The sequence below is a fragment of the Lagopus leucura genome, unplaced genomic scaffold (assembly GCF_019238085.1).
Source record: "Lagopus leucura isolate 7727_CA_CO unplaced genomic scaffold, USGS_WTPT01 Super-Scaffold_100012, whole genome shotgun sequence".
Classification (NCBI taxonomy): domain Eukaryota; kingdom Metazoa; phylum Chordata; class Aves; order Galliformes; family Phasianidae; genus Lagopus; species Lagopus leucura.
The window spans coordinates 6429004-6456361 of record NW_024962267.1 but is presented as its reverse complement, the minus strand read 5'-3'; the positions used below and the strand labels follow the sequence as shown (position 1 = coordinate 6456361).

At 37.0% G+C, this 27358-nt stretch overlaps 1 protein-coding gene across 4 annotated transcripts in view; it reads left to right on the top strand.

Annotated features, from left to right (window-relative positions):
- Positions 1-27358, top strand: part of PDE11A (phosphodiesterase 11A) — a 113887-nt gene that overhangs the window by 45089 nt on the left and 41440 nt on the right. For all 4 annotated transcript variants that reach the window (XM_042875041.1, XM_042875039.1, XM_042875040.1 and 1 more), the window contains exons 4-10: positions 2360-2500; positions 4802-4866; positions 9488-9623; positions 10898-10973; positions 12406-12473; positions 12798-12890; positions 15961-16011. In XM_042875041.1, the coding sequence (XP_042730975.1) occupies positions 2360-2500; positions 4802-4866; positions 9488-9623; positions 10898-10973; positions 12406-12473; positions 12798-12890; positions 15961-16011 (630 nt within the window). The remainder of the gene's footprint in view (positions 1-2359; positions 2501-4801; positions 4867-9487; positions 9624-10897; positions 10974-12405; positions 12474-12797; positions 12891-15960; positions 16012-27358) is intronic.

Sequence of the window (27358 nt, the reverse complement as noted above, 5' to 3'; positions counted from 1 at the left end):
TCTTCCATGTTGCTGTGACCACTGCTGAAACACCCACTGCTTCAGCGTATTCACATCTGTTCTTTGGTCTCCATAAACAATTCAGTAAGTGTCAATGAGTGTCAGTGGTGCCATCTTTTTCTGCAAGGAGGAATTCAATGGCATACCTTTGCTTCATATGCACTTCCATTTCAGGCACCATTTTAACAGACTGCCCCTCTACTGCCATCTGTCACGGCAACAGCATGTAATGGAATACTGGCAGGAAGGTTGAAACTACTGCCATACCAGCAATGTCCACCTCTGATGTTGTGGACCAACATAATAACATAGGAGGCAGTGCTTTTTTGAGCAGTCCTCGTGTGTTGGACCAGTATCAAATCTTCATCTTTTGTTCTTTCAGATTCCAGATTTCAGACTTTTTGCTAAGCAGACTGTCTTAACTACATTTTATTTCCACGGATGCATTTCCAGCAGATAGCAAACTTTACTAAGGCAGCAAGCAGGGAACGTGGGAGGAAAAGCTCTTGGTGGTATCTGTTGTTTCCTGATGTCAGTTTCTTGTTTTGGAGTACTGAGACAATTGTACTGGTGACAATGCAGTAGAAAGAGTTACGTTGGCAGTGATTCAAACTCTAGTAAAACTCCAGAAATATCAAAACTTTGGCATGCTGTATTTGTGGTATTCAATTCGTGTGAATAATTTAGATTCATCCTTATAAAAGTAAACAAGCAAAGACTTGTATGTGAAAGATTTCAACAATGTGGATCTGCATAGGTATGTTACTCATGGTTGCTGATGACATGTGAGTTGGGATAGAAGGCTTCAAAGAGGTGAGAGTAACAGTGAGCTCACATGCCCTTGGCTTTTTGGTGTGACTTTTATTTTTTTAAGAAATGAAATTGTGATTCTGGAAGTTTTTTCCTGATTTTTCACACTGAATTTTCAGTTGAAATGCCATCTGTAGTGCCTAACAAATCTTACTTCACAAAGCTGGGGAAACTATAGTGGGGTTGGTCCTTGTATCGAGCACTAACATTTTCATTGCTTGGATGTTAGTGCTTTTCATGTATGGAGGCTAGTGATTCCCACTCAGCTGAAAACTAATAGCCCATTCTAATAATGTGTAGATGTAAGTATTGTTAGATATTTGAGCTTGTCTTTTTTCCAGCTCCAACTAATGACTTCTATATTTTGGGTGTGGAGGTGTTGCAGGAGGCTTGGAAAAAAATGCTTTTCTGCCACTGTTTGTGGTGGTGATGGTTTTTCTTTGTTTGATGTTGAAACAAAATTTTTTGAGCGCTTAGAGATATAAAATTTGCTACAGATTCCCAGTGTTCTGGACACAATGAGGAAGCAGCATTTAATCTTTTGAGAGACATTCTTTCTGCAGAAGAATATTTTGGATGTTCACATTTGTCGTCAGAAAATGGTAAATTCTGATGAGTGGATGCATTAGGAAATACAGTTGGAGATGCAGGTATTTTTTCTTAGTGCTTCAGCCATGGAAAGCATAACAAATACTTGTTGCCATTTTACAGGTATATGGTAATCTGTACTTATGTTTCTGACCTGTTGATGGTCTTCAGCTTTGGCTGATGATTGAAAATAGTTGGCAATTAAAATGTGATAGTTAAACCCATATTGTGGCCTCCCCATCAATGAGGACATGAGTAGTGGCAACTTTAGCAACTGTGATCAACATTTTGATGACCACTGCATTGGGATAGCTAAGGCCACTAACGCTTTTATGCTTACCTAAATGGGCAGGTTTTCAGTTTCAGTTCCATTAGCCAGAGTAAAGGAAAGAGCTTTGGACCTTTTTTGAACTTGTAGGAAAGAACATGACCCATTGTTTTTGTAGGTGATGAAATGAGAAGGGGAGCTCTTCATTTTAGGTCACTGTATTTTGCAGATAAATTGTTAGTGGTAAAAATGGGATCAGAGCTCTGTTGGAATATAAAAGTATTAATATAATCTTTTCTCTCAAATTTTGAACATATGAAGTTGGAAATAAATGCACTAGCAAATTCACTGTATCCAGTCAAGTAACTCAATCCATACTGCATACCTGGGGGGTTGCATTCCACCCACTGTTTCATTTTTGGACCAAAATGAAAGTTCGTAAGATTCTCTTTTTATTGCTAGGAGTTGAACTGTGGTCAGTTTTGAGTACAGAGATGTGTACTTATTTATTTTTCTAGATGTTCCTCTGACCACACACCACTGACTGTTGCCATAATCATTAAGAACTTTGTGAATGAAGATTTCAGTTACCACTCATACTAAAATCAAGACTGCAGAGATTGACTCCTTGCAATGCTCCATGTATTCATGTATTCTGTAACCAGTATAAGAGTTCTGTATCCTTGTATACAGGCTTTACTGGAAGTAGTGAACGACCTCTTTGAAGAACAGACTGACTTAGAGAAGATTGTCAAGAAAATTATGCATCGGGCCCAGACTCTACTCAAGTGTGAACGGTGTTCAGTATTACTTCTGGAAGATATTGAATCCCCTGTAAGTATACCTGTACCTCTTGTTGAAGGGTTAATACATGAGTTGTGTAGCAGCTTTTTTTGTACTGTGGAGAAGCTGTTTCATATTGAATGTAAGCATTGGATAGCAAGAATTCTTTCAGCATATAATTATTCAATGCAAGTTGCATACAGGTACCTTTATCCAGTACCTGTTTGAAGGGAAACCGAAATGTATTTTTGATTCCTTCTGTTCATGAAAGGCATTTAATATGAGGCCTGTAAGTTACTGAAGAATCTATCAGTGTTGTGACCCAGCAGTTTAGCTGTCTTTTTCATTTGCATTTGTGGTGGAATTAGTGCTTACTGCAGAGCAGCTAGGAAGCAAGCGCTTCTTCGATTTGGTTGGTAAAAAATAGGGACCTGATTTGTTCTCAATTATTTATTTGCTTGGCTTCTTTCTTTCATGCCATAGCCACTCAGAGGAAGGAAAAATCCTGCCCGTAGCTGTGTTCACATTTACCTGGAACTTAAGACCTTTTTGATGTTTTCAGGCTAATACCTTATCAAACAGGTGGCACCTGCAAGCAGTTATAGAACTGTACTTGTTCTTGTGGTAGAAGGAAGTATTTGCATTGAGCAGGTGAAGTGAAAACATTACTTTCAACGTTACTGAAGTATTCTTGTTTTTTCCAATAGCTCTGTCAATTTGATCAGGGAATAATTACTTCATTGCAGAGCTCTTAAGTTGAGCAGGTAGAGGTAAGCCATATGAAGCTATCTGTCCAAAGTTGGATTTCATTTTGGCATGAACCTTTGCCAGGATGCTTTAAATACTGCCATTCATAGGGTATGAGAGCCTCTTTTAGGAATGTAAACATTGTAATGATTGTTGTAATCAGGAGCAAAGTAAGTGGCTACCTTTAAATTAGTGTCTCCATTCAGGGTTTTGAGCACAATCTTCCTTTGTTCCTACTGATGATTAAAGCACTAGTTGAAGCATTCTTTTCTATCCAAGTTTCTTCAGATTCACTGACTCTGTAATTGATTTGCTGTGCATCAGTGAGAATCTAAATGATTATCAAAGAATCACAAGATTGTGTATATGGTAGAAAAACTATTTATTTCCTGGAGGAAAGCTATGATTCTCATTTCATTTAAACTAATAATAATTAAGTACTTTCCATGGAGTGTGCCCTAAGTTACACAAGCATTCATGAAAGCACGACGGAGCTTTGGATTTCATGTATGTTCTGCTATGTAATTTTAATGTTTCTAGTCTTTCTTACACTAACCTCCCCCCACATTTCTTTTTTAATTACATGATGTAGTTCTACTACATTTCTGTTTGCTAGTATATCATCTTTATTTTTTGTAGAGCAGTAGTATGTTGTGTTTGTAGCAGACGGTGGATGGCATTTCATTTTTTTTCTGTTCTTAGTACTTCTTCTACCACTTAACATGGAGTTTTTTCCAAACTACACACAGTCTACTCATTCATCTAGACCAAATCCTGAGATGCAGACAGCTGAGGTATTCAGATAAGCCAAAGAACAACAAACCCTTCTGTTTTTTTTAAATAATCATAAAACTTAGGTTAATTTGCAATGGGAGAACAGCATCTTAATGCTCATTTATTTTTATATATTTATATATATTATTAAAAATATATTCATATATATTTTTAATAAAGTGACAAAGCAGTTATTTTCCCAATTTCCCTATTTCAAAGGGTTAACCTTTATATCAAAATGGATCTCCATAGACTAACTTAATGCTAAGCCATGTCTAAAATATCATCCATATACAGCATGAAAAGCATTTACAATTCAGAACTGAAATGGAAGGTGAATGTTCCTTAGCATCTAAAACCATTATCTATGTTCTGTGTTCCATCAGCTACTCTTAAAAGGCTTTGTTTGTGTACTGTTGACACACAAGTTCAAGGAAAAGAGATTGCAATTACTGCAAAAGCATATTTCTGTTTAATCCCCCCCCTCCCAACCTCCCCCAAGGAGGGGAAAAAAAAAATAAAAAAAAATAGATTTAGGTAAAGCTCTGTAGTTCATGTTCAAAAGAGCTCTGAAGGGAAGCATACTGTTGCAGAAATGATTTCTGTTCTTCATAATTCATTAAGCTATCATTTGATTTGGTATTGTTTGTTTCATGATTGGTGTGTAGTACATTTTTACATTAATTCTTCACCGAGGAAACACAGATTTCATTCTTTGTTGTAGGTTCATTGGAGAAATATATGGTTTAAATACAGTAACTTTACATTAGTGTTTACTTATGTACTTGTAATTTTAACAACAATTTTAAATTCCTTTTGCTTATGTGACAGGTAGTGAAATTTACAAAATCCTTTGAGCTGCTATCTCCAAAATGCAGTGCTGATACTGAAAACAGGTTGGTGCTCATGTCTTCTGTGGTAATAGATTGCTTTATATTTTTCAGTTTAAAATTTGCTTGATCTTGGTTTTATTTTGTTATGAATCTTTAGATAGATTTACTTTAAGAGTGTCAGCCTACTGTTTTTACTCGAACAAGATTCCTTTTTGCTTCAAATGAAAAACAATGAAAAAATGAAAAACAATATTAACAATAAATGTTAATATTGCTATACACACTGATATAACATTATATCAATATCTCAAAAGAGAAGCCAGGAAACTAATGATGATTTTTGTTATTGAACTTGTGGGAAATACACAAATGTTGTTTTGCATGGTAAGTGCTGAAGTAAAAAATTACAATTTTTTAAAATTGTTTGCTGATCTTTTGCAAAATGCTTCCTTACAGTTGCATAGAAAGGTTCCAGTAAAATTTTATTTCTGTTCTTGGTAAGCTGTAAAACCTAAAAACCTCACAGAACATGCATATGCTAAAAATTGCATTCCTGTGAGTAATTCTGGTGTGGGAGTCCAGTCAAAACAAATGTATGTTTTGCTTAATAGGATCTGTTTTTAAACATTGACAAAGGGCTAGCTGTAAGTAGTAAGATAACTATTTGTGGGATTATTGTACTAATGCTTACAAGATAGTATAACTGGTAACACAGAAGTTCACATAAAAGGTCCTAAATATCAAATAAGTGGATGAAGTTTCAGGGATATTGTGAGAAGGCTTCTCCCGTCTTTTAAGACCCTAAATCAATGATTGACTCATATATATTGAATGCAAAATAAAATGATTCTAATTCTAGATTATAATTTTCCATGTGGAATTGTTGCCATAATGGTGTAAGCCTTCTCTCCATCTTGCAATACATAGCAGGCTTGAAGATGACTTTGTGCTTTGCCACACACATTTTTTTCAAACAGCCTTTGAAATATATTTATGGATAATTTCCTGCCTTTAATGCTTTTCTTATCTACTTCCAGTATGGTAAGAAATTGCCACTTCATTAAGGTTAATGTGCATATTGTCCTCCAAATTATGACAGCTCCTAATTCTTAAGGTTTTTCGTAGATTGTTGTCACGGAATTACTAAATTTACTAGCTGACAGCAGAGTCCAGGTCCACAGAAAGACAGATAGAAACTAGATCTCTTGTACTCTACCAACCACTGAAGAGATGGATTCTTGAGACAAAATAGGAAAGGAAAGCAAGTGATTAAAAAAAAAAAAAATCACTTTATAGGTTAAACATGAATAAATAATCTGTTTATCCATCTGGGAGCTGTAATTTAGTCCCTTTGAGAAAGAGCATCAGGGTAGCACCTGCTCTTTCCTAGGTCAATTAAATGGGTGACCATACATTCCTTTTGTTAGGGGTCAGAGGTGTGAATCAAGAGCTGTGGTTGTTATTCCTGTTTTTGTCATGCTTGATCAGTAGCCAGCTTAGTCAAGACAGTGTAGACTGGTATGAAAATAACCAAGCTGGCTTGTTTCTTGTTACCATAGTTATGTTAGCATGTTACCAAAAAGCAATTTGTAGTAGCCTGCACTGCCTGTAGTTGATTGGCTCAACTTTTAGTTAGAGAGATAAATAAACACATGCCAACTATTAGTAAGATTTATAAAGGTCTATTTCTGTGCATTTTAATGTGAAGACTGTTTTTTTTTCATTTTTCCATCCAGTGGGGGGAGAAACTGGTTTTACAAAGATTAAGTTCAGACTGGCAGATATGATGTTGCATTTGGATCTAACACAGGCACAGCTTGAGTTGCTGGCACTATAGTGGGAAAATAAAGGTTATTTAGGATACAGAACAATGCCAGGAGCCCTTGGCATTTGAGCATTTCTTCTAGTGAGTTTTGCCCTTTTCATTTCACATTCCATGGACCTAACTAATGCAGTGTCGTGTAGGAAAATAAATGGCAAGATGAGTTTCTTCATCATGACTCCAATGGAGATAAATATTACTATTTTGAAAATTTAGTGGAAATATAAAGAGATTATAACTGAAACCATTCTCAGCCTATAAGTTTTAATTTGAAGGAGGGAGAAACTCCAAGGACAACATAGTGTTTTGGTTCTAACTTTTCCTCCTTTGGTTTTAGAATAAATTAGCTTATCTTTTGCCTTTTTCATCTCTGCATGGTGAAAGTTTACCAGCTTAGTCCTTGAACATTATAATGAATATTCACGTCTTTTTTTCTTTGCTGTTGGTTATGAAGAAATACCTTGTGAGACCACACTTGAATTTATCTGTTTGACAGATTCCAGCACATGCCAGGATCAAGTTCAGTTCTGATTCATAAGATACAGTCCTTTATGACAATCACTTTATTCTTGAAGTACAGGTTTTCAAGTTTTTTCTCTCTTTGAAAGAAAGCTACCTGAATCTTTGAAGCCTTGAGTTCAGTTTGGATGTATTCTGGGCAGAGGTGAGCGGGGGCAGGTGCTGTGAGCCATGTCTTTCCTGCACAGAAGGCATCTTAGTGGATGATGTAGCCGAGATTCCTATTCAGTAACTTGAATACCAGAGGCGGTGAGAAGGTGAACAACCTTGGCTTGTATGAGCTGCACAGAAAATATCTGTGTTCCTTCCCAGCTAGGCAGGCACAGAGAAAGTGCAGAAATCCGTGCTATTGCTGTTTCACTGCTGCCATCCCTAGGAGTGATGCTGACTCCTGCACCGCCTCATTCTCTGCAGTGTTTTTTATGTTTTTTAAGGCATGTTCCTGCTCTTCTAGTCCTAGGAGTTGGAAGGGTTTACGTTAATTTAGAGTGAATTAAAGGTAGCTGTGCTTCTGGCTGCCCCGTCAGAGAATATCGCTTTCAGGAAGATCACAAGAACGCAATTGTGTGAGGGAAGCCTGCAGCACCACTCAGTGCTCTTAAAGCAGAGCATTCTTTCCTGTCTGGCACATGATGCTTCTGCCTGTGTGTAGGCAAAACAGGAGGCAGTGGCATGCAGCTGCCTGCATTAGTCCAGCAGTCCAGCTCACAGCTTTCCATGGTATATTGTTGCTTGTGATTTTTAGAGGCAATTCTGATTGTTCTGAGCTGCTGAGAATAGAGAGGGAGCCAGCTGGCTGAGATTCACATCAGAATTTAACACCGATAATTCCTCTGGTGAAAGTCAAGTGCATCTCTTCAGAGTGTGGTTGTAAAGCACTTGCAAAGATTGGGAATGATGCAGAACATACTGCTAAAACTTCTTCCTGACTTGAAATCATTTACAGTTTAAAATGCTGAACAGTTATACTCTAAACCCGATTTAAAGTGTCTTAGATTATAATGAAAGTATCCAGATTTTTAAGATATGAAGTGGGGATCTGTGCATTTGAAATTAGATTCTTATCCTGAAAGATCTTTTTCCTCCACTTCTCAAGTATATTGATGTCCTCAAATAAATCTTACATCATAAAGATATATTTTCTTACCTAGCTCAAAAATAATTTCTTTCAGTGAAGGCTCCTGTCAAAGTGCATGTGCAACATTTATTACAGTCACTCAAAATTCTTATCCCAAATTAAAGCTGATACACTTGGATTTCTTTGTGTAAATCATTATTATTATCTTTATTTATAGCCTTTTAGGAATATTGAGTTTTCTTTCAAAGGAATGACTTTAGTTGAATTAGCTTTCAGAAAATTAATGTGGCCAACAAAAATCAATCCTTTCATTTTGATTGAGTCTTCTGAGCATTTTACTGTGCATATGTCTTCATCTTATCCATTATTTTGAAGTTTCAAGCCATTGTGGTCTTCTCCACAGCTGTTCAATCACTTTCTCCTAGGTAATGTCTCAGGTGTTGACCAGTTTTATTCTCAAAGCTAAGATAGTATGCATACAGGTGTTCACACAAATAGCTTCCGCTTGCCAATCATAAAAACCTGTTTGCAATAAGTCAGTGAGCATTTTCCTGCTGAGTAGACAGGGGAATGGGTGAGGATTTTCAAGGTCTATGTAGACACTGAGTTTTCAGCACAAGCTGAGGTGATGCTGGTGTATTGAGCTCACAGTTCTTGTATCTTATGCTCTGTAGTCCTTTAGTAGTTGTGGCAGGTCAGTCAAGTAGGAAATATTCACGTATTATATACCTAGCAGGATCCACCTGCTGTAATACACAGTATTGATTTCAAGACTCATTTCACAATCCCTTCTACTGCCACTCTGATCTAGCACTGCAGATGAAAAAACATTTCACAAAGACAAAGAATCATTGGAAGTATGGATCAAAACGACCAAGTTATAAGCCTAATTAAAAAATTAAAATCTGAAATTCTGTGCTTTCAGGTAGCTTTACAGAAAATTTTTAGTACTGGTTTCAGGCTTATCTCCCACAGAGATGTGAACATGATCCTGTTACTGATTCATGTGTCAGTGGATTTCATTATTAAATGTGTAAGTATCGTGGGAGATCAATGATATTTTCAATCAAAGGAGTTGCATAAAGAAGAATTTCTTTTATATTCTCTTTCAATAAATACCAAATTGCTGCTCCAAAGATAATGCTTAGTAACCATTAGTAACTGTGAACAGTTCTGCAGTTCCTGTGAGAATGCCTGTAAAATGTGCTGCACTTTGAAGCAACATTGAATGTATTCTTTCCTTCTCTTGCTATATCTTCTGATAGTTTCAAAGAAGGTGTGGAGAAATCACCATCTTACTCTGACTGGCTAATAAATAACAGCATTGCTGAACTTGTAGCTTCCACGGGTCTCCCGGTGAATATCAGTGATGCCTATCAGGATCCTCGCTTTGATGCTGAAGTAAGATTTTTAGAAATGTGAATGTAACGTTGTATTTTTGGCATTGAAACTAATACAATGCAGTTTTACAGTTACAAGTAAAATTGAGTGTATCAGTTTTGAATTATCTTCTTTCCAGTATGTCCTTGTTCAGGCCTGATGCTATTGATGTGGCTTTGTATAGCTAACACGTCACTGAATTAGCGTATGACTACAGGCAGTTACTGGCCTCTTGGTGATTCTTTTTTAGTTAATATTTAAGCAATACCTTCCACTATCAAGTACTTTGAGATTTACACAAATTGATTTTTGTTGCTGAAAATTCTGCTGTTGATGTTAGCAATGTCATTGCTAGCTGTCACAGTGACTCGGATTGTGCACATGGAGCGTAAACAACCAACATCTAAAGAGACAAATGTTGTCTGTGGTCTTACTTGGCCAACTACCCTCTTAATCTGGTATTTTGCACAAAACAAATGTACGAGTTGGACTAGTTATTTCTCCAAGATGAATAATGCTCCTAGTAGATGTTTTGTATGAATCCTAAGGTATTAGTTCCAGTCACAGCTAGGAAGATAAAAATGCGTGTACATATATATACGTATAGAACCTGAATAAATGTTAAAGGCATAGAGAAAGATGAAGTCTTCACTGCATTCTGTCCAGTGGAACCTTACTGCTATGGGAGATGTGGCCAGCAGTTTGGCTGCATGTGAATCAGTGGATAGTCTTGGTCAGCAAGCTTACCAATCATAACACTACAGTAAATGTGCTTAGAAGTATTTCATGCAAGAGTTTCCTTGGCTTCAGTTTCATTACTTATGTCACTATGGATAGTAGTGCCCACATCAGAAGACTTTGTCAAAAAAAAAAAAAAAAAGAAAACTAAAAGGAGTCAGCTGTAAAAATGGTAAAAAAAAAAAACCTGTGTTAATGCTAATTTATTCAGAATTTCTAGAAATACAATTAATGCCTGGGGTCTATTCCTTGCCAAAGAGATGTGCTGAAATAAAGCATGCCAATCCTTGCTATGTTTGCAGTTGTACTTCCAGTATGTTATGTCCTGAATAATTCATTTGTCTTGTATTTGGTTTACAGTTAGTCCATTTGAAGTGCTGCCCAATTTATATATAGAAAAAAAATATTTTGATACAAAGGGCAGCTATTATTTTTCTGTTGGTGGGTTCATATGAAAATTTTATTCTTAAATTTAACTGTTGCAATGGATTATTTCTCTGGATAGTCAAGTATAGTAAAAGAGGAGCATAATGGAAGCTCTCATTTCTACATTTTAGGCTGACCAGATCTCTGGCTTTCACATAAGATCTGTTCTGTGTGTTCCTATATGGAATAGCAACCACCAAATAATCGGTAAGAACTTCCTCATAGCCACACCATTTTTTTGCTAATGTAAATTGAATTCTGTCTTTTTAATTCTGTGTTCCTTTTCTTCTTTTTCCCAGCTGAATATTGTTAAGAAGTTACGGTACCTAGGATGCATGCTAAGTATCCAAGAAGGGATGTTTTGACTTGGATACTGTATGGACTTTTTCAGCTTTCCCATTGTGTCATTGTTAAGTTATACATGGTATTGAAATTTGAAAACAAACACGATGAAAACTTAAATGCTAACACTATTAGTGAAAAAAGTTTGTTGTGCTTCAACACTTTTTTTTGTGGGTCTGACCTTTTGTGTATAACTCATGCAACTGTTTCTGCAGTCCTGCCAGACAGTTTCCCTCTTTAACGATGAAACGCACAGCTAGGGATGACTTACCGGAGAGACTGAGGCAGCTGTCAGGGTTGCCTGAAGCAGCAGTGTGTGCTGGATTAGGATGTGACAGGGTTTTATTGTCTGTTTGATAGGATGCTTCCCAACAACGATACACCTGCATTCTTACTGGCTTTTGGCTGAAAAAAGAAATAATATTTATAAATTAGTACCGGTTTCCTCCTCAGCTTTCCCCAGAAGATTTCAAGTCAAAGCTGAATCAGTTTAGACTTGTAATATTTGCATCCCTGTATGCTGTGGCAGTTGGTGAGAGCTGGAATCGGGATTGCTTTGAAGGTACTCAGTGCCATGCAGAATCTTTGAGCCTAATCAGTAGAGATGTTGTGGGAAGTGAGCCTTTTATATATACGGCTCATTCTTTGTTGTGAATTGCACATTACCTGAGAAAAGTAGAAGAGAAACTCAATGCTCAGAAGCTGATAGTTCGTATTGTTTGTCTAAGGGTAAGCTTAGCTAAATGAAGTAGGAATGGTTTGTTGCAGTAGAACTCTGTTCAGCTAGAGCCAAGACTTGGAATGCTTCCAGGTGGTTTAAGGAAACTATTTTTTTCATTGTTCAATACATCTGTGGACCAGTCATGAGAAGGACAAAAAAAAAAAAGGGTCTTACATGCCCAGATGTTGTTAAATTAGCTGATACTTAGGAATGAAGGTCAGTGTTGGTCAATTATGTAACTTCAAATTGCTAGGACAACTAACTTTACTCTGTTTGTGAAATCCTTTCCGAAAGGGATGTTGAACCTTTTCTGAAAAGCACTGGGAGTCATTTTGTTTGTCTCCCCAATGTTATACTTACAGAACAAAGACTAACAGCTGAAAGAACTAAGCAGTCCTGGTATCAAAACAGACAGACCTCCACATATTGATGTCTGCTTATTGTTTTTCTTGATAAATATTTGCAATTTTGCTTTCCAGTTTTACAAATATATTTTAAATGTTACTATTGAATAAAGTGTTCTGCATTATTAATTTGGTGAATAAAGATTATAATTTATATTAACTCTTTCTAAAGGGGTAGCTCAAGTGTTAAACAGACTCGATGGGAAGCCCTTTGATGATGCTGACCAGCGATTGTTTGAGGTAAGGGACTTCAATCTTGTAGCAGGATTTGATATTTCTGGGTAATGCTCGTTCAGCCTACTTAAGGGAGGTGGGAAGGATATGTTATCTACTCAGTAAGGCTGCATCCTGTCTGAAATAGCTCTTGCATCTGATCATTCTCATCTAATTAAGGCCAGTGACTTACATTCATTCTCAAGGTAACTTATATAAACATTCCTAACACTTCTAGTGATTTCTTTTCAGTTGCTAACCCAGCAAAATTCATCTTTATGTTTATATTATAACAAAATGATAATTGATTTTCTTTTCTCTCTTCTTCCTCCCACCTTTCTTTCATTTTAGGCCTTTGTTATTTTCTGTGGTCTGGGCATCAACAACACAATTATGTATGACCAAGTGAAGAAATCCTGGGCAAAACAGTCTGTGGCTCTTGATGTATGTGTACTTCTTAATGAAACTTCTTTGTGATTCATAAGTTACAAGTACAGAAAGCCACTGCTCCTGAATTTATTGTACTTAGCATCATTTTTTTAATCTACTTTTCTGCACCTTAGAGCACTGTTTTACAGAAGTCCTGAAGGGAAACTTCAAAATACACTTAGCTGTGGAGCTCATGCACAGCTTTACATAATTTTGAAATCCCATCTGATGTCCCTGATTGTTCGTTAGTTGTTTTGTTTTTTTGGGGGGGTTTGTGATTTGTTGTTTGTTTTTGCTTTAAGAGGGGACAGTGATGCCAAGCTAGTTCATTGCAGATACAGGTGCTGGAATGAGTCTTTGTCTTCTCCATCATTAACTGACATTTGTTAAAACTTACTGTTTTTACATAGCCTGTTGTCTTTCTTTTCTAGTGTTGTGAATGAGAGGTAGTGTGAACAGGAAAAAAGTGATCAGTAGAAACTCTGCTATTGTGTATCAGAGCAAACACACAATGGTCTTCCAGCACAATGCCTGTCTACACAACATTCAGAGCAGTTAAATGGATAAAAAGCTGATGTCTGTCTTCCTCCACTAACTTTGAAAGAATTTCTTTTCCTGTGTTTTTCCCCCATTCGTGAAGAGCAAAACTTATCTGCTCCAGTAAAACAGACTCTAGAATGCAGAACTTTCAAAAAACAATAGCTTCTATAAGCTGATTCAACAATGAAGTTCTATATTATATTCTAGAAATTCTAAACATAAGATAGTGGGGAAAAAATCACAAGGATAAAGCTTTGAACTTTGAGAACAGCTTTAGAGATTTACATTATTCCTAACTGAATCAATAACTGAGCAAGGTTTGAACGAAATTTAATTTCTTTTTGAAGCATTATGCTAGACTCATAATTTTTATAAGATTCCTTCAATGAAAAGAGTAGATTTGTATGATTTTAGTATTATAATAAATTTCAAATCTTGTAACAATAAAATTATCTAGATATCCCTGATGTGAGCATGCTTGTAACTGTGGAGCTCCTTCAAATTTCCACTGTGCTCACCGTTGTGATAAGAACCAAAACACCAGCTTTATTCTGAATGACAGAAAGTTTTCTAACTTAAAACAAAAATCAAACCAAACTGGATAGCTAAGAAGATAGCATTTTTTTTCTCCTCCTTTCCTGAAGATATTGACGATATTTGTCTTATGTATCAGAAATCAATCCTATAAAGCATGTAAACACATTAAGTCTTTTAGAAAACATTCTAAGCGTTAGTAGCATTTTGATTATTCTTATTTATGTGTCCCTTTTGGAGGGAAAGTGGAAATCTTTGCTGCTCTGGCCTGCTGCAAAGATTCCTTCTTTACATGTCACAGTCATTAATTACTACAAATTCTCACAACTGCAGTAATTTGTGCAATATAACAGCTTAGATTGAATACTCTTCCTAGCAAGAAAAAAGCAGTTGCAGGCATCGCACTTAAATATATAGATATAAAACATAGAAATTTATTTACTACTGAAATTTTGAATTTCTTGCTTTATAATACAACTTCTTTCTCAGATCTAAAAAGGACTCATAGTCATATAACTTGAATATACATAATAGATTTGATAAATGGCCACTATGCCTCATGACAGAGTAATTCCCTCTGTAAATGAATGACAACTCATAAGATATAGCAGAAAAATACTGTACAAAAGAAAGGTATATGTTGAAGGACTGTGAATTAATTTCTCAGTAAGAGAATACTTTATTAATATGTATGCATTTAGCTAGGGTGACGATGAGTGACATTTCATGATGACATTGTTATCATATACAATCAGTTTGATTTATATTATTTAAATATTCTCACCCAAGCGCAGAGATACAATTCTTGTAAGACTGACTAATAAATAGAAAACCAAGAAGTAAATAAATGCTGGGGAAAGATTGACTTTAAGGATTCAAAAATTGTGTATGATTGAAAAAAAAAGAATAATAAATATTAGAGAGGACAGTAAAAATCTACAGGGATATGAATGCAGATAAAGGAGAAGCTTTTTTGTATTAAGCGTAATCTGTCATAAGCAGAAGACTTGTTTTTCCTAATTTTATAGATTTCCAAGAGAAACTGCACTAGGGCAGGACATAGATACTTTCTGAGGAAGGATAGATTATAGTTGTGGAAAGTAAAACGTGGGACAGAACAAGTACATTGGCATTTGTAATTTAATCTTTCGTAGTACAGGGATTTCCTGTTACTGTAGAAGTCAACGCCTTTAAAACTAACATGAGTAAATACTTTTTGGGTTTATTGCCACAAGGTATTGCAAGCCAAGGGCATTTGTAAGAGTGTTTGGTTATTTGCATGAGTAGCAGGAGCATTCGTATATGAAAGCAATTTTAAAATTAGGAGTCTATATCATAGCTTAAGTACATGAGCAGACCAGTTGTTGCTGTGGGGTGAGGAGATTCTTGGTAGTACTCTGGCTTTCCAGGCTCTCCTGTGGACTATTGCTTCCTACCATGCAGCACAGGATGGCTTTTGTGCCCTGTGGAGTTGATTGTTCAATGCTAGTATCTTCATATAAGTATATAACGTATGCCGTGTATGCATACTTTTAGGTTGTTACACTAGATACACAGTACTTTATGCATTATATTTGATGCTTTCTTCTACACAACAGAAATGAAAAGAATGTCAGGAGTAGCATAGAGGTGCTAATTTGCATGCAATGATGTGCCATTAGCAGAGGCATTAAAGCTCTACTATGCAGCAAAAGGCATTATTTAATGTCTATAAATCTACAGTTATTTTTACATTAAATTCTTTCTGTTTTAATTGCAGAACTGCAGGATAACAATGTAGGAGCACTTATAAAAGTATTTACTATACATGTTTCATTACAAAATTAACTAAAATATAAATGTCACATGATAACCTGCAATTAATAATTGTATGTTGATATTCAGAACTGAATTATCAGGCATACATATTAATTAAATTTGTTTTTAAAGTCATTGATTAGACTGCAGGAAAGAGCCCTATTATTTCTTGTTGATTCTACAAAAGTGTTTTTTATCTTTCTTTCTGAGGCAGGTTTTATCTTATCATGCAACATGTTCAAAGGCAGAAGTTGATAAATTTAAGGTAAGGATTTAAACTTTTAATTATTTCTGAAAATATAACGGTGAATTAAAATGCATGCAGATTAAAGTTTTATTTTATATAAAAAGTAGAAATAATAATCAGCAGGATGTATGTGTTAGGCTGTCAGACAGAGAAAGTGGAAAATAAAATCTTAAACGTGATGAAGAGATTCAGTGATAAGTGCACAGAAGCAAAATACGGTGCCATTCCTGGCTGCTGGAACTACACATCAGTATGGGTTTGGTGGCCTCCTTAGCAAGAACAACCACGGGGAAGTCATACCACAGTGACAGCTAAGGAAGAAGCTAGAGAAAATGGGGAAAACATCAGGCTTTGCTTGTAGTGTGGAAGCTTTTTTGTGTTTACTAATGAAGTAGAGGATTCACAATCAAGATAGTGAATAGTCTCAGAGGGATGGATATAAAGGTAAGAAATCCTCTTCCAACTTCTTGAAATGCCCTGAGCAAAAGTGTAAAGCAGTGCATGCTGAAATTAGCATTGCTAGGAATCAATAATTATGCATTCATGCCAAATTCTGCCTTGCCAAGGAGTAAAGGGTAGGGGAAATTGTGGCCTTGCTCTTTCAATGCTGCCAGCACTCCAGAGCTGTTTTTGTGATGCGCTTTGCCCTTTTCTGCTCAAGATAACCTAAGGGAACTTGGTGGCCTTTCTTTGTCTGCAGCAAGTCTAGGTCTATGATGTAGAGAGTTTACCAGTGCTCTCTGAGAAACTCCTGTGGTGGATATCAGCATTAGTCTCCTGTACACAATGTACATCTGGAGGCTGTGGCAAGGTCTGGGCTATTGCAAAAGATGATCACATCTCATGGTGTGACTTCCTGGTGTCTGTCTGACCAGTGCTTCATGGCTGCTTTACAACTTGTTTTGCTAGCCACAGCTTCTCTGTACTGTGGAGGCAGCCATGATGAAAGCTGTGAGTGACTTAGCAGAACAGGTACTAGTGAGTTACCTGGGCTGTGAAAAGCAGCACTTGATAGTTCATTAATTGTCTTTTACAGCCCAAATGAAAGCTATGTCTTAATACTGCAACAGTAGCTGGTGACAAGGTAAAATGATCTTTATATAATATCATACATTTTAGTGCAGTTGCCCACACCTTTCTTAGATGAAATTTAGATTACTGGAAGCAAGTTACTTGAAGATCACTACTGCCATCAGAAAGTGTGCTTAGTAAGTTGTACTTGGACTTACAGAACACCAAGCACTGTGCAAGAAACAAGTGAGAGAAAAAGATGAAGGACCATGAATGTTTCATTGTATTTTTGGTATTTAATTTACCTTAGAATAACAACATGTAATATAGCTTTTGCCAAGATTCAGCAAATAGCTTGCTGAATTCCAGAGAGTCGTCTTGATTGTCAACAGTTCTCCATTCTGATATATGTAACTGAAATAAAGGCTCGCTGTTAATTTTTTTTTTTTTTTTTAACTTAGATGTTAGTGTGAGGAGGTGTCCTCATTAATAGATTTGCTAGTTTCCAAATAAGGAATATGTTGTCATTATCTATTTACCTTGAAGACATAAAACTATTCATTTAACTGCAAATGGTAAGATAAAAGAAGTGAAAAGTGTTTATTAGAAAGCACAGTAGCTATATTTTTGAATAAATGATAGAGATAAGAAGATAAGGACCATACTAGAGTAATGCTTAAAGTAAGATGACGTTTTTTTCAGAAGAATATTTCTCTCCTATATCTATTTGTCTTGCTTTCTATTCCCCCAAAATATGAGTGCTGGGTAGCATTTGTAGTGTCTTGCACCAATGATCTTAGAGTGAGAGAGAGATGACCAGCTTGCCTTATGGGTTCTCAACAAAGAGCTTATCCCCAGAGAGAGCCATCCATCTATGGGATAAAATTGCTCCTGTCTTCCCTCTTGCAGAGTTCTGGCAGCTGATCTTCCTGCCAAGGTCTCCTGGGGCATCCTACCTTCCTAGAAATCTGTTCTTTATCATTGTTTGTGATATTGTTATATTTTGTGTAAGCCCTTTGTTATTTGAGGGTCATCCTGCAGACTTTACTAGCTAGTAAACAATTCCTCCCTTTGGAAATGTTTGGAGCTTAAGTGTCTCTGTTCCTTTCACTGATTTATTGGCAGATGTCAGTGAAAATGTCTGTTATGATTTACCTGATGTTCCTGTTCAATCAGAACAGGAGCAACACCCTTGATAGAAACGTCTAAATGAGAATAATGCCTGTAGATCACTTCTGGCTTTTCAGAAGCACCTTTCTTCAGCAGTTTGAATGGGAAAATATGTGGAATACCATTGGTTGTGGAGCTGGACAATACAGGGAGAAGTTTGGGATGATGAAAAATGAGGGTAAGATAACTGACCGTGAAATGCAATTGGATTGTTTCATATCAGGTGTCACAGCTGTCTGAAAGCAGAAGTGGCAGCATCAATTCATACCAAACTGTTTTTGCACATTTTTGAAGGGATTCCAATTCTGATGTTACTAAAGTGTAGGTTTAATTGTAAAAATCTGAAAGCAGAGTTCAAAAATGCTTGTATGAGTAGAAAATGTTCCATTAGTGAATGGAGGTATTTTTCTCAGAAGAATACTTAATTATGTGAATCATTATTCTAAAAATTCATGTCATCAGTCCTTTTCAGTATTTGCATTAAAGCTTTTGGGATTTGTTAGCACTGACGCTAGCAGGCACGCGATACTCAGGAGGCACAGAGCGGATGTGCAGCTCGGAGGCAGTGTGGTGCAGCTCTGCTGACCTCGAGGGGACGCCTGCGGGTTCTGCTGCCAGTGCCTAGGGTGAGTGGGATGGAAGGAGCACACTCATCATCTGGTGAGCTCCTTTCAGCGATGAGAGGGGGTCTTAGCCCTCAAGACAGGTGCAAACGCTGCTTCTTAGATCTAGGTTCAGAGTCTGAGCAAGTCTTTAGTTTCTGTAGGTGATGGTCTGACCCTAGGGAAGTTTGCCATTGATTTCAGTAGACTGAAAGATATTGCTACTTTCAGCTAAGTTTGGCATCTGTGAAGCTGCATAGTGGTCTTCCCACTCTCTATCCATTTATTCATGATAGTCAGTCTTTTGCCCTGTGTTTTCTGATAGAACAAGGTCTCTGGCAAAAAAAAAAGTTAAAAGTTAAGCTTCAGTCCTTTTTTTCATGCCCACTTAAAATGAATTTTAAATAAAACTTTGAGTAGATATGCAAGATAAAATCGGTGTGTTTTCCTGAAAATAGTTAAGTTTTTAAAATGACAAAAAACCAAGAAAAACTTAATGGATAGAGTTTAAAAAAAAAAAAAAAAACTATTGAATCAGAATTAATTATTAATCAGAATTAATTGCAGCATGCCTACCATTACACCTGTATGTGGGATATACACTGTACTACCAGGTTATATGAAAGAGGATGTGCATTTTGAGGTGTATGAATTAAAAGAAGTCAAAATGTATGTAGGCTGCTGTGGGAGTAATGCCTCCTATTTATCTCCACAGAAACTACAACAGATACAAAGTGCACAAGAGCACTATTTGATAGAACAAATTCTTAGATGCAAATCACTATTTTTCAACATAGTCACCACCATTAGCTTTGTGTTTTCACCAGAGATGAACAAGGAGCTGCATGCTGTGCTTTGAAAAATCTGCACCAGCAGAGGTGACTCACTTGCTACCACTGAAATGCACCACCCACCCCTCTCTGTACTCACATCCACTGTTTGGTCTCCATAAATGTTCAGCAAGTACTGATGAAGGGCAGTGGGTGCCATTTGTTCTGCAGGGAGGAGTTCAGTGACACACCTTTACTGAATCCATGTTTCCATATCAGACACCATTTTGTCAGACTGTCCTTCTGCTGCCATCTGTTCCAAGGTAACAAAACAATAATAATAATTAATAGGAAGGTTCAACCTCTACTGCCATATCCCCCACACCTGCCTCTGATGTTGGAGGCCAACAAAATAAAATAGGAGGCAGTACTTTTGGGCACACTGCACATCTGAGAAGAATGATGTCTTAAGCCTGATTTGTATCTATACATCTCATCAGTACTTTCAGCATAACAGCTCTAAATTCAAAATGAGTTTTGGTGGGATAAATTCAAGTAAAACACTAGTGAATCATAACTATATCAACATTACTTTTTATTCTTTCAGAAGTTAGATATATGTATAATTTTAAAATCTGTGGCAGCTGAAGATCTTATATTTTAAACTTGAAAAAGGATGTCATTTTCATTATGTTCTAGTGTTAGTGTTTAAATAAAAGCACTTGTAATATTGGAATAGAAAATCTAAGATTAATGAGGTCTGATTAATCTAAGATTGATGATATCCTATAGCAGTGTTCTTCAGTGCCAGGTTTCTTCTCATTGAAATGCAGGCTCTCTGAGCCTAAAAATAGTCACCTTTTAGGCAAATATAGAAAGCCAAGATACGTGAGTAACGAATGCAGAGTTGTGTCCAGGGCAGGATATTTATAGCAGGAGTTACTGCCTCCTGAGACAGAAATGAACAACTCCTGTGACTTAGACAGCAAGCTGTCTCACAGACACAAATCACTTTTAAATTTAATATAGTTTCCAAAGAGAATATGTAAACACTGTCCTATTATGGGTAATATACAAGAAGCTATTTTTAAAAAGCTAACCTAATTATGCAGCTGTGAATGGTATAAGCCAAATCAATATTTAATGACTATGATGCATTATTTATAGCCCTGTGAGAGATTCCCTTTTTTAGGTCAAACAGCACATGGGAGATCTGCACAACAGAAAATACTGTATCACCTGCTTTATAGAGGCTTCCATTCAAAATGCAGCATTAATAACAATCCCTGTGTTTCTCAACTCCGTAGCCTGAGGTGTAGCTAGCTAAGACTTACCTTCACAAAGGGAGGTTTTTGTGTGTGTCTCAAAAACAGGTATTAATAGAGTGAAAAATGAGGAGAGTTGAACCGAAATGGGAAACAACTTTTAGGACTGCTGTTTTTTATGATATTGTAAACACCTGAATGAATGAAAAATGTCTGGTTTCCATGAGTTTGGTACTGGGAGATGCACTAAATGTATGAGATGAAGTGAATTTGGTATTCATGTCATGTGCTGTTACAATTTTTATACCCACCCTAAAAATGGAACAGTGGCAGCACAATGGAAAATATAATTTTATACATCTATTTTATCTCCAAACTCTGTAAGGATGGGGAATGCTTTCCTGAGCTATACTATTTTCTGCTGTGTCATCATCTTTTGACTTAGAACTATGCTAATTACTTTTATATCATGGTAATTAAATCGTTTGTAATATTTTATGAAAATTACATTATTCTTGCTTGGCAAATGAAAGACAAGCTGCCTTTTGTTTTGGACCAGTTACAAACTACTCCATGTGTAAATGTGTAGCTGGAAGATGAGGTTTCCCACACTTGGCTGTGTAGGTAACACTTTGGATCTGCCCAGTAACATGGATTCAACAACAGGTCACAGACTTGTAATGTCTGCAGAAGAGGTGTAGCAAGCCATGGTCTCAGCTGTGAATATGGTGAAGCACGTGGAGTTGTTCAGAGCCCCGCACCACTCTGTAAGTGTGTGAAATTATTCACATATTGAAGTATTTTTAAGGTTGCTCACCAAGACTAGTCAAACAGACTTGGACTACTCTTGGGTGTGGCAGGAGGGATGGGACTGGCACAGAGCTCTTCCCCATTGCTTTTCTAGTGGCTCAGGTCCCCGTTCTGCATAGCAGCAAAAGGTAAAACAAGGAGAAGGCTGGGGGGCAGCAGGGCTGAAGTGTTACTATCAAGCTGTGTACCTTCCTCTTTGGGAAATGCACGTGTGCAAGATGTAAAGCACTGATGATTTTTTCCTGCTTTTCCACATGTACAGCTGATGTAAGACGAGACCTAGAGCGTAGTGTTGAGAGCTTTATAATTCATGAAACTGAGATCTTTATTGTATTACATGATTTTGTACCCTAACACACGTGCCTATGTCTTCAGTTGTCATGGAAACAAGAAGGCAGAAATGCACTGAAAATTATTACAAATAAATAATGGTTAAAAATAAAATACTGCTTTTTAATTCTAGTTTCTGAAATGTGAGGCTCTCATCTGTTGACATAGAGCGAACGCTCTGTCATTCAGGGATACGTAAAATTGGAAAATGGTTTTAAATTTGAGTGAAGAGAGGAAATGGAAAGGCATGGTAAAGAGGAGTAGTGAAAGGCTGCTTGTCATCTTTTCTCATGCAGTGTTTAGGTTAAAGAGCATTAATGAAATTCTTGCGGTATAGATTTCAATCTTTCTAAAACATGGTTAAATTGGGACCTGTAACCATAGATCTTAATGTTTTGTTGTTTTGTTGTTTTTTTAAAAAAGATAACATAAGGAAAAGGCAAATGAGGGCTGATGTATGAAGGCAGATGCCTCTGGCTCAGGCAATCTCTGAGGTGCATCTTGCTGAAGCTGGGAGGAGCACCTTATGTCCATCACTCTGAGTTAAGGAGCAGGCCTTAGAAGGAATGTTAGTCTGACACATAGTCTGACACTGCCCTTGTTATGTTATTAACCAGTGCCTTCCATCAGTGTTGTTTGAAGAGGGAAAAGAAAAAACTCTGCTTTTTTTACATCACTATGTTACCCAGAAGAGATGTTGCCCTCTATGTCTATGCTGCAGAGGAATCTCTGAAACCTAAGGTATAGTCTGATGGAAACCCTGAGTTTGCTGAATTACTGTGTTGTTTTGTTGTTGTTTTTTAAGTAAGAAGTGTTCCCTTCCTGTGTCTGGAAGTGTTTCCCAATTGCTCTATGAAGCTGCTCTTCAGCTCTCTACAATGCCAGGACCTGTGGCTCTCAAGTGCATTTCTTACAGTGCAGCAGTTCCTCCCAGAATGAAACCTGGTCCATTACGATAGGGTTTAATGAAGATAATGCATAGAAAAGAACAATCTTACAGTTTATTGAGGAAAAACCTGAGCTATTTTTAATATGTTCCATGAGAGATACGAAATATGAAAACACCTCTATTTAAATATTTCAGCACTTCTGCTTTATGATTAGAAATAATTGTATTGCATTTCTATTATGAGCCTGTGCAAAGCTGGTTTACTGTTGAGCACAGGAAATCAGTAAATCCTGGTTTTAAAAAGTTTTCTCAAGAGAAAAGCCACCATGAAATTTCAGAGAGTTGAGGCAAAAGTGAAAAATCTATGGCCTGGAGCCTAGATGAAGCCCACAATTTAATCACATGTCCATTCCAACATATTACATCATGTTTAGTTTGAGGTAGCACAGGTCACTGAATGAACTTAAGAAGTAACAGTCTTCCTTTAGCAAAGAATAGGTTCTGGTCTGTGGATTAAGTCAGGGCAAAGGGAGTCAGGCAGATGCCAGTAAGAAACTGTAGAAATGTTATTTGACTATGTAAACGATTATTTTTTTTAATTCTTAAATGTGTCCTGTACAGAACAATTTATGCATGTTTTAAACTGCAGGTTAAAGAGAGAGAGGTTTAAAGGCTAGGATTGAAAACAAATGTGAAAAATCAATGTTGATGTTCTGACTGCAGAGTAAAGACACAGTAATTAGAAATACATGTAATGAGTACTTCTGAGGTCAGCTTCCTCACAGTGGTGCTACAGCTTAAGTACCCTCGCTAAAGGCTTTGACAAATAATAAACCTCAATCACTGAAAAAAAAAAATTCATGCATGATTAAAACTGGTCCTTTTATTATGTAGCTTAAAAACAAACAAACAAAAAAACCCTGAAATATATTTCAAGTGGTTTAGATTATAATAGAGCTCCAGGAATTTCTGCTGTTTTCTAATATTCTCCTACAGTATTAAAAGTCATTCAGAGTATATTAAAATAATACTTACAGCCTTTAATAGCAGCTGTTTTTCAGTTTCTTAGTAATTACACACACTAATACAATGGTACTTCAACAGAAAATTTTAACAGAAGAGTGAGTAATAAAACAGTTAATTTACCCATACTTAAAAAAAAAAAACAAAAAAAAAAAGAAAGAAAGCTACTCCTTTGCTCAACTAATATATTTGTTATGCACATGGGAAGTTTCTAATTTGTTGCTTCTGTTTTCACATCCAAAACTACCAAAAAAAAAAAAAAAAAAAAAAAAAAAGGAGAAAGAAAGAAAAAGAGATTTTCCCAGCTGAAGGTGAAATGATTCGTTATCTAACAGACCTGCTGTCAGTCAGAAGGACAGCTGATCAGCCATCATACTCTACAAAAACCTCAACAGGAAAACTTCTGACAAATAAGTACAATTCAACATTGCTCCAGTATTTAGCCAACAAGCATGCAAGAGGTGATAAGGTGTAGAATATGTTTAAAGTGTCATGCAAGGCTGAGTGTAAGGAGTGTTTGAAGAATGATTTTTTTTAAATCAGCACTTGTAATAAAATAGTATGCATGAGTCCATGGTAGCCTTGGGAATTTATATTTATATTTCAACCAGGAGGAGTATCAATCAAAGATTCATATATAATCTCTATTAGAAAAATTAGAAGTACTGTTGAAAGACGGTACTTTCAGAGGTCTTCACTGTGGGTTTGTTGTAATTCTTTCCCTGTCAGTCACATCCCGTGTCAAAGAAACAAAGAAAAACAGAACAATGTTTTATAATCAAAAGCATGATTTAACCAGCCGGAATTTGTTCTATGGACCCAGGAGACTTTAATATATAGGTGGGAATTCTCGGATTAAAAAATCAAGTTGCTTTTCACCATTTGGGTGGAAATTTTATGTCTGTCATTAATATTATCAGCTTTAATTTTAAACAAGTTCCTTAATAGCAATATTAATTCTAAAATCAGGAAGAAATCTTTCCTTTTGTCCCCCAGTATGCATTCTACATGGGACAAAATACTTTTCTTTGTTTATTTCTATATACCAGGTTCTGGCTGCAAACAGCTGTTTGTCATAAACATTCGCTGGCATTGATTTTAAATTATTAATGGTAGCACCTCTATAGGTTTAAAAAAAAAAACTACAAAAGGAAACATAAATATCCCTTAAAGAAAGGAGCTAAGGCCTTAAAAGGCCCTTTCACCCTGTCAAACAGCTCACAGTAGAGGTAGAACCTTTTTCATAATTAAAGCCCAAACAAGTGAGGAATGGAAAATAGCTGGAAACGTTTTTCTGAGATGAATCTGTTTGGCCACTGGGTGCCATCCTTGCTCCACTTTAAGGCTGAGCACTTAGCAGTGTTTCTGTTAGCTGGTACAATCCTGAAAAAGGTAATCCCAGTGCAATTTCACAATATCGTAACCTTTGAGCGTGTGGGCGTACTGGAATATGTTAGCAGAATGGGCAGCATGTCCTTTTTGCACGGTCACAGAGAGACTTGGCAGAAGTATCGTGATGGGTTCAGCCATGTTATTTTCACAGCCTCCTACCTAGAGCTTTTATTGCGCCTTCCTCCATGAGCTGGTGCAGGATGAGGCGCTGCTGGGAGACCTGCTCTTGTATGGGAGTGTGCAAACGGCTCTGCTCCTGTGCTGTATTAAAGTGCTGGGATTTTGGAAAGGAAAAAAAACTGCATGGATACACAGTTGCTTTCTAAATAGGTTTTTATTTGGGGTGTATGGGCGTGTGTCATCCAGCAAAAACTATGCTTAGTATATATTATGTAAAGCAGTTACAGGAGACTACAACCTTGTTGGTGTTATTAAATTGTTCCGATATCTGTTTGAGGGATTCCTGAATTGGTTCAGTCTCAGATGTCTCATGTTTTAGTCTGGGCAAAATCTCAGACAGAGAAATTGATGTTGGTAGCTCTGCATTTTTAGCCTATTTTGTTAAAAGTGTAAACACTTTAAATGGATGAGAATCAGACTCTCGTACTTCTTTTTCCTGGTCCAACTGTATGGAAAATGTGCAGATTGCACCCCAGGCAAAAGCAGGAAACTGAATTTTTTATAAGGCCATTTCTATGAAGAGCTCAGTCTTTTGCTTTGCTACAAACTGTAACCAAGACTGAATGCATGCAAAGCAGCAGAAAACATCAGGTATCAGTGTTATCCAGCACATTTTTGTTCTGGCTGCACATACAGCATCCTTTTTGGATGAGACTCTGATGCAGAGCAGCAAAGCGGCCCCATAGGAGCCCGCATCCACCTCCTTGCCTGGATCACTTCTCACTTATCTGCACCCTAACAGATTTACTGAGTCAGTGATGGCTCAGGTATTAGGTGCACTCTACAGCTTTCCACAGTCCTCAGTATCCCTGATAGTCCCGCAGACAGACCTTGTCACCAGGGTTCACTCCTCTGGTGGCTGCTGCTACAGCCCCTCCTTTCTAAGCACGCACTGTGAGCATATTCAAAACCTTAATTTGGCAGATCTAAGGTACCTAGGAGAACAGGAGCGGTAATAGCCATCAAATATCTTACTATCACGTTAGGGGCTGGTTAATTGTATTTGTAAGACCTTCAATACGAACTCTATGAACAACTCAAAACAAGTTTTTAAAGCTGTCTTGCAGCCTTCCATCTCAAAATAGCAGTGAGTGAAGGTCAACTGTTAAAGAAAATTTATAAAGCTAGTAAGATCTAGGTAGTAAATAAGGACCTAAATACAAGATTTAAGCTCTAATTATTTTTGTTGAAAAAACAGGATCTATAAATTTTGTATTTTCTCAGTAATGATGTGGTGAGGTGGTGGGTCATGTGTAAAGCTGCTGCTCTGCAGGATGGGTGTGGGGGGAATGTATGTTGGCTCAAAGAGTGGGAACTGGACTGACCCTGCTGAGGACTTTTGAGCAGTCCTGAGCGTGCCTACAGAGTGACTTATGGATGCAGAGTAGGAAAGGTGGATTTATTTATATTTTTTAACTTGCAATCAAAGCTTGATGAAAACTAAGGAGAAAAAGATAAAACATATTTTAAGAACAATCGCCGTAGGGTTCTCAATAGATTTCTCTGTAAATGTATGTTGTAAATTTGTTGGTATTTTCAGCATTATTTATTGTCTGCCTAGCAATAGTCTGCTATAGCTGTCACTCTAGCAGCCTGAAATAGGACTTTCTCCCCAGCAATGTAGTAGCCCTCTCATATATTTTGCATAACTTTCTCCACCAGTCATTGGTCTGCCAGCCTGATTTGTCACAGGTGCTTACAAAGAGAACTTCAGTGGCCAGCAGGAACACCATCCTGTGTCACTGCTGAGTGCTCAGGCAGCACTCCCATGGCCCCATGGCAATGGCCTGCGAGCAGAGCTCCTGCAGGTTGTGTCAGGGAGTGGTGAGTGCTGCCAGAGTACAGCGGGACAGGAAAAACAGTGAAACACCAGTTCATTTGCTATTGTGGTAACAGGAAGGAGTTTGTTTCTTTATTGGTGGG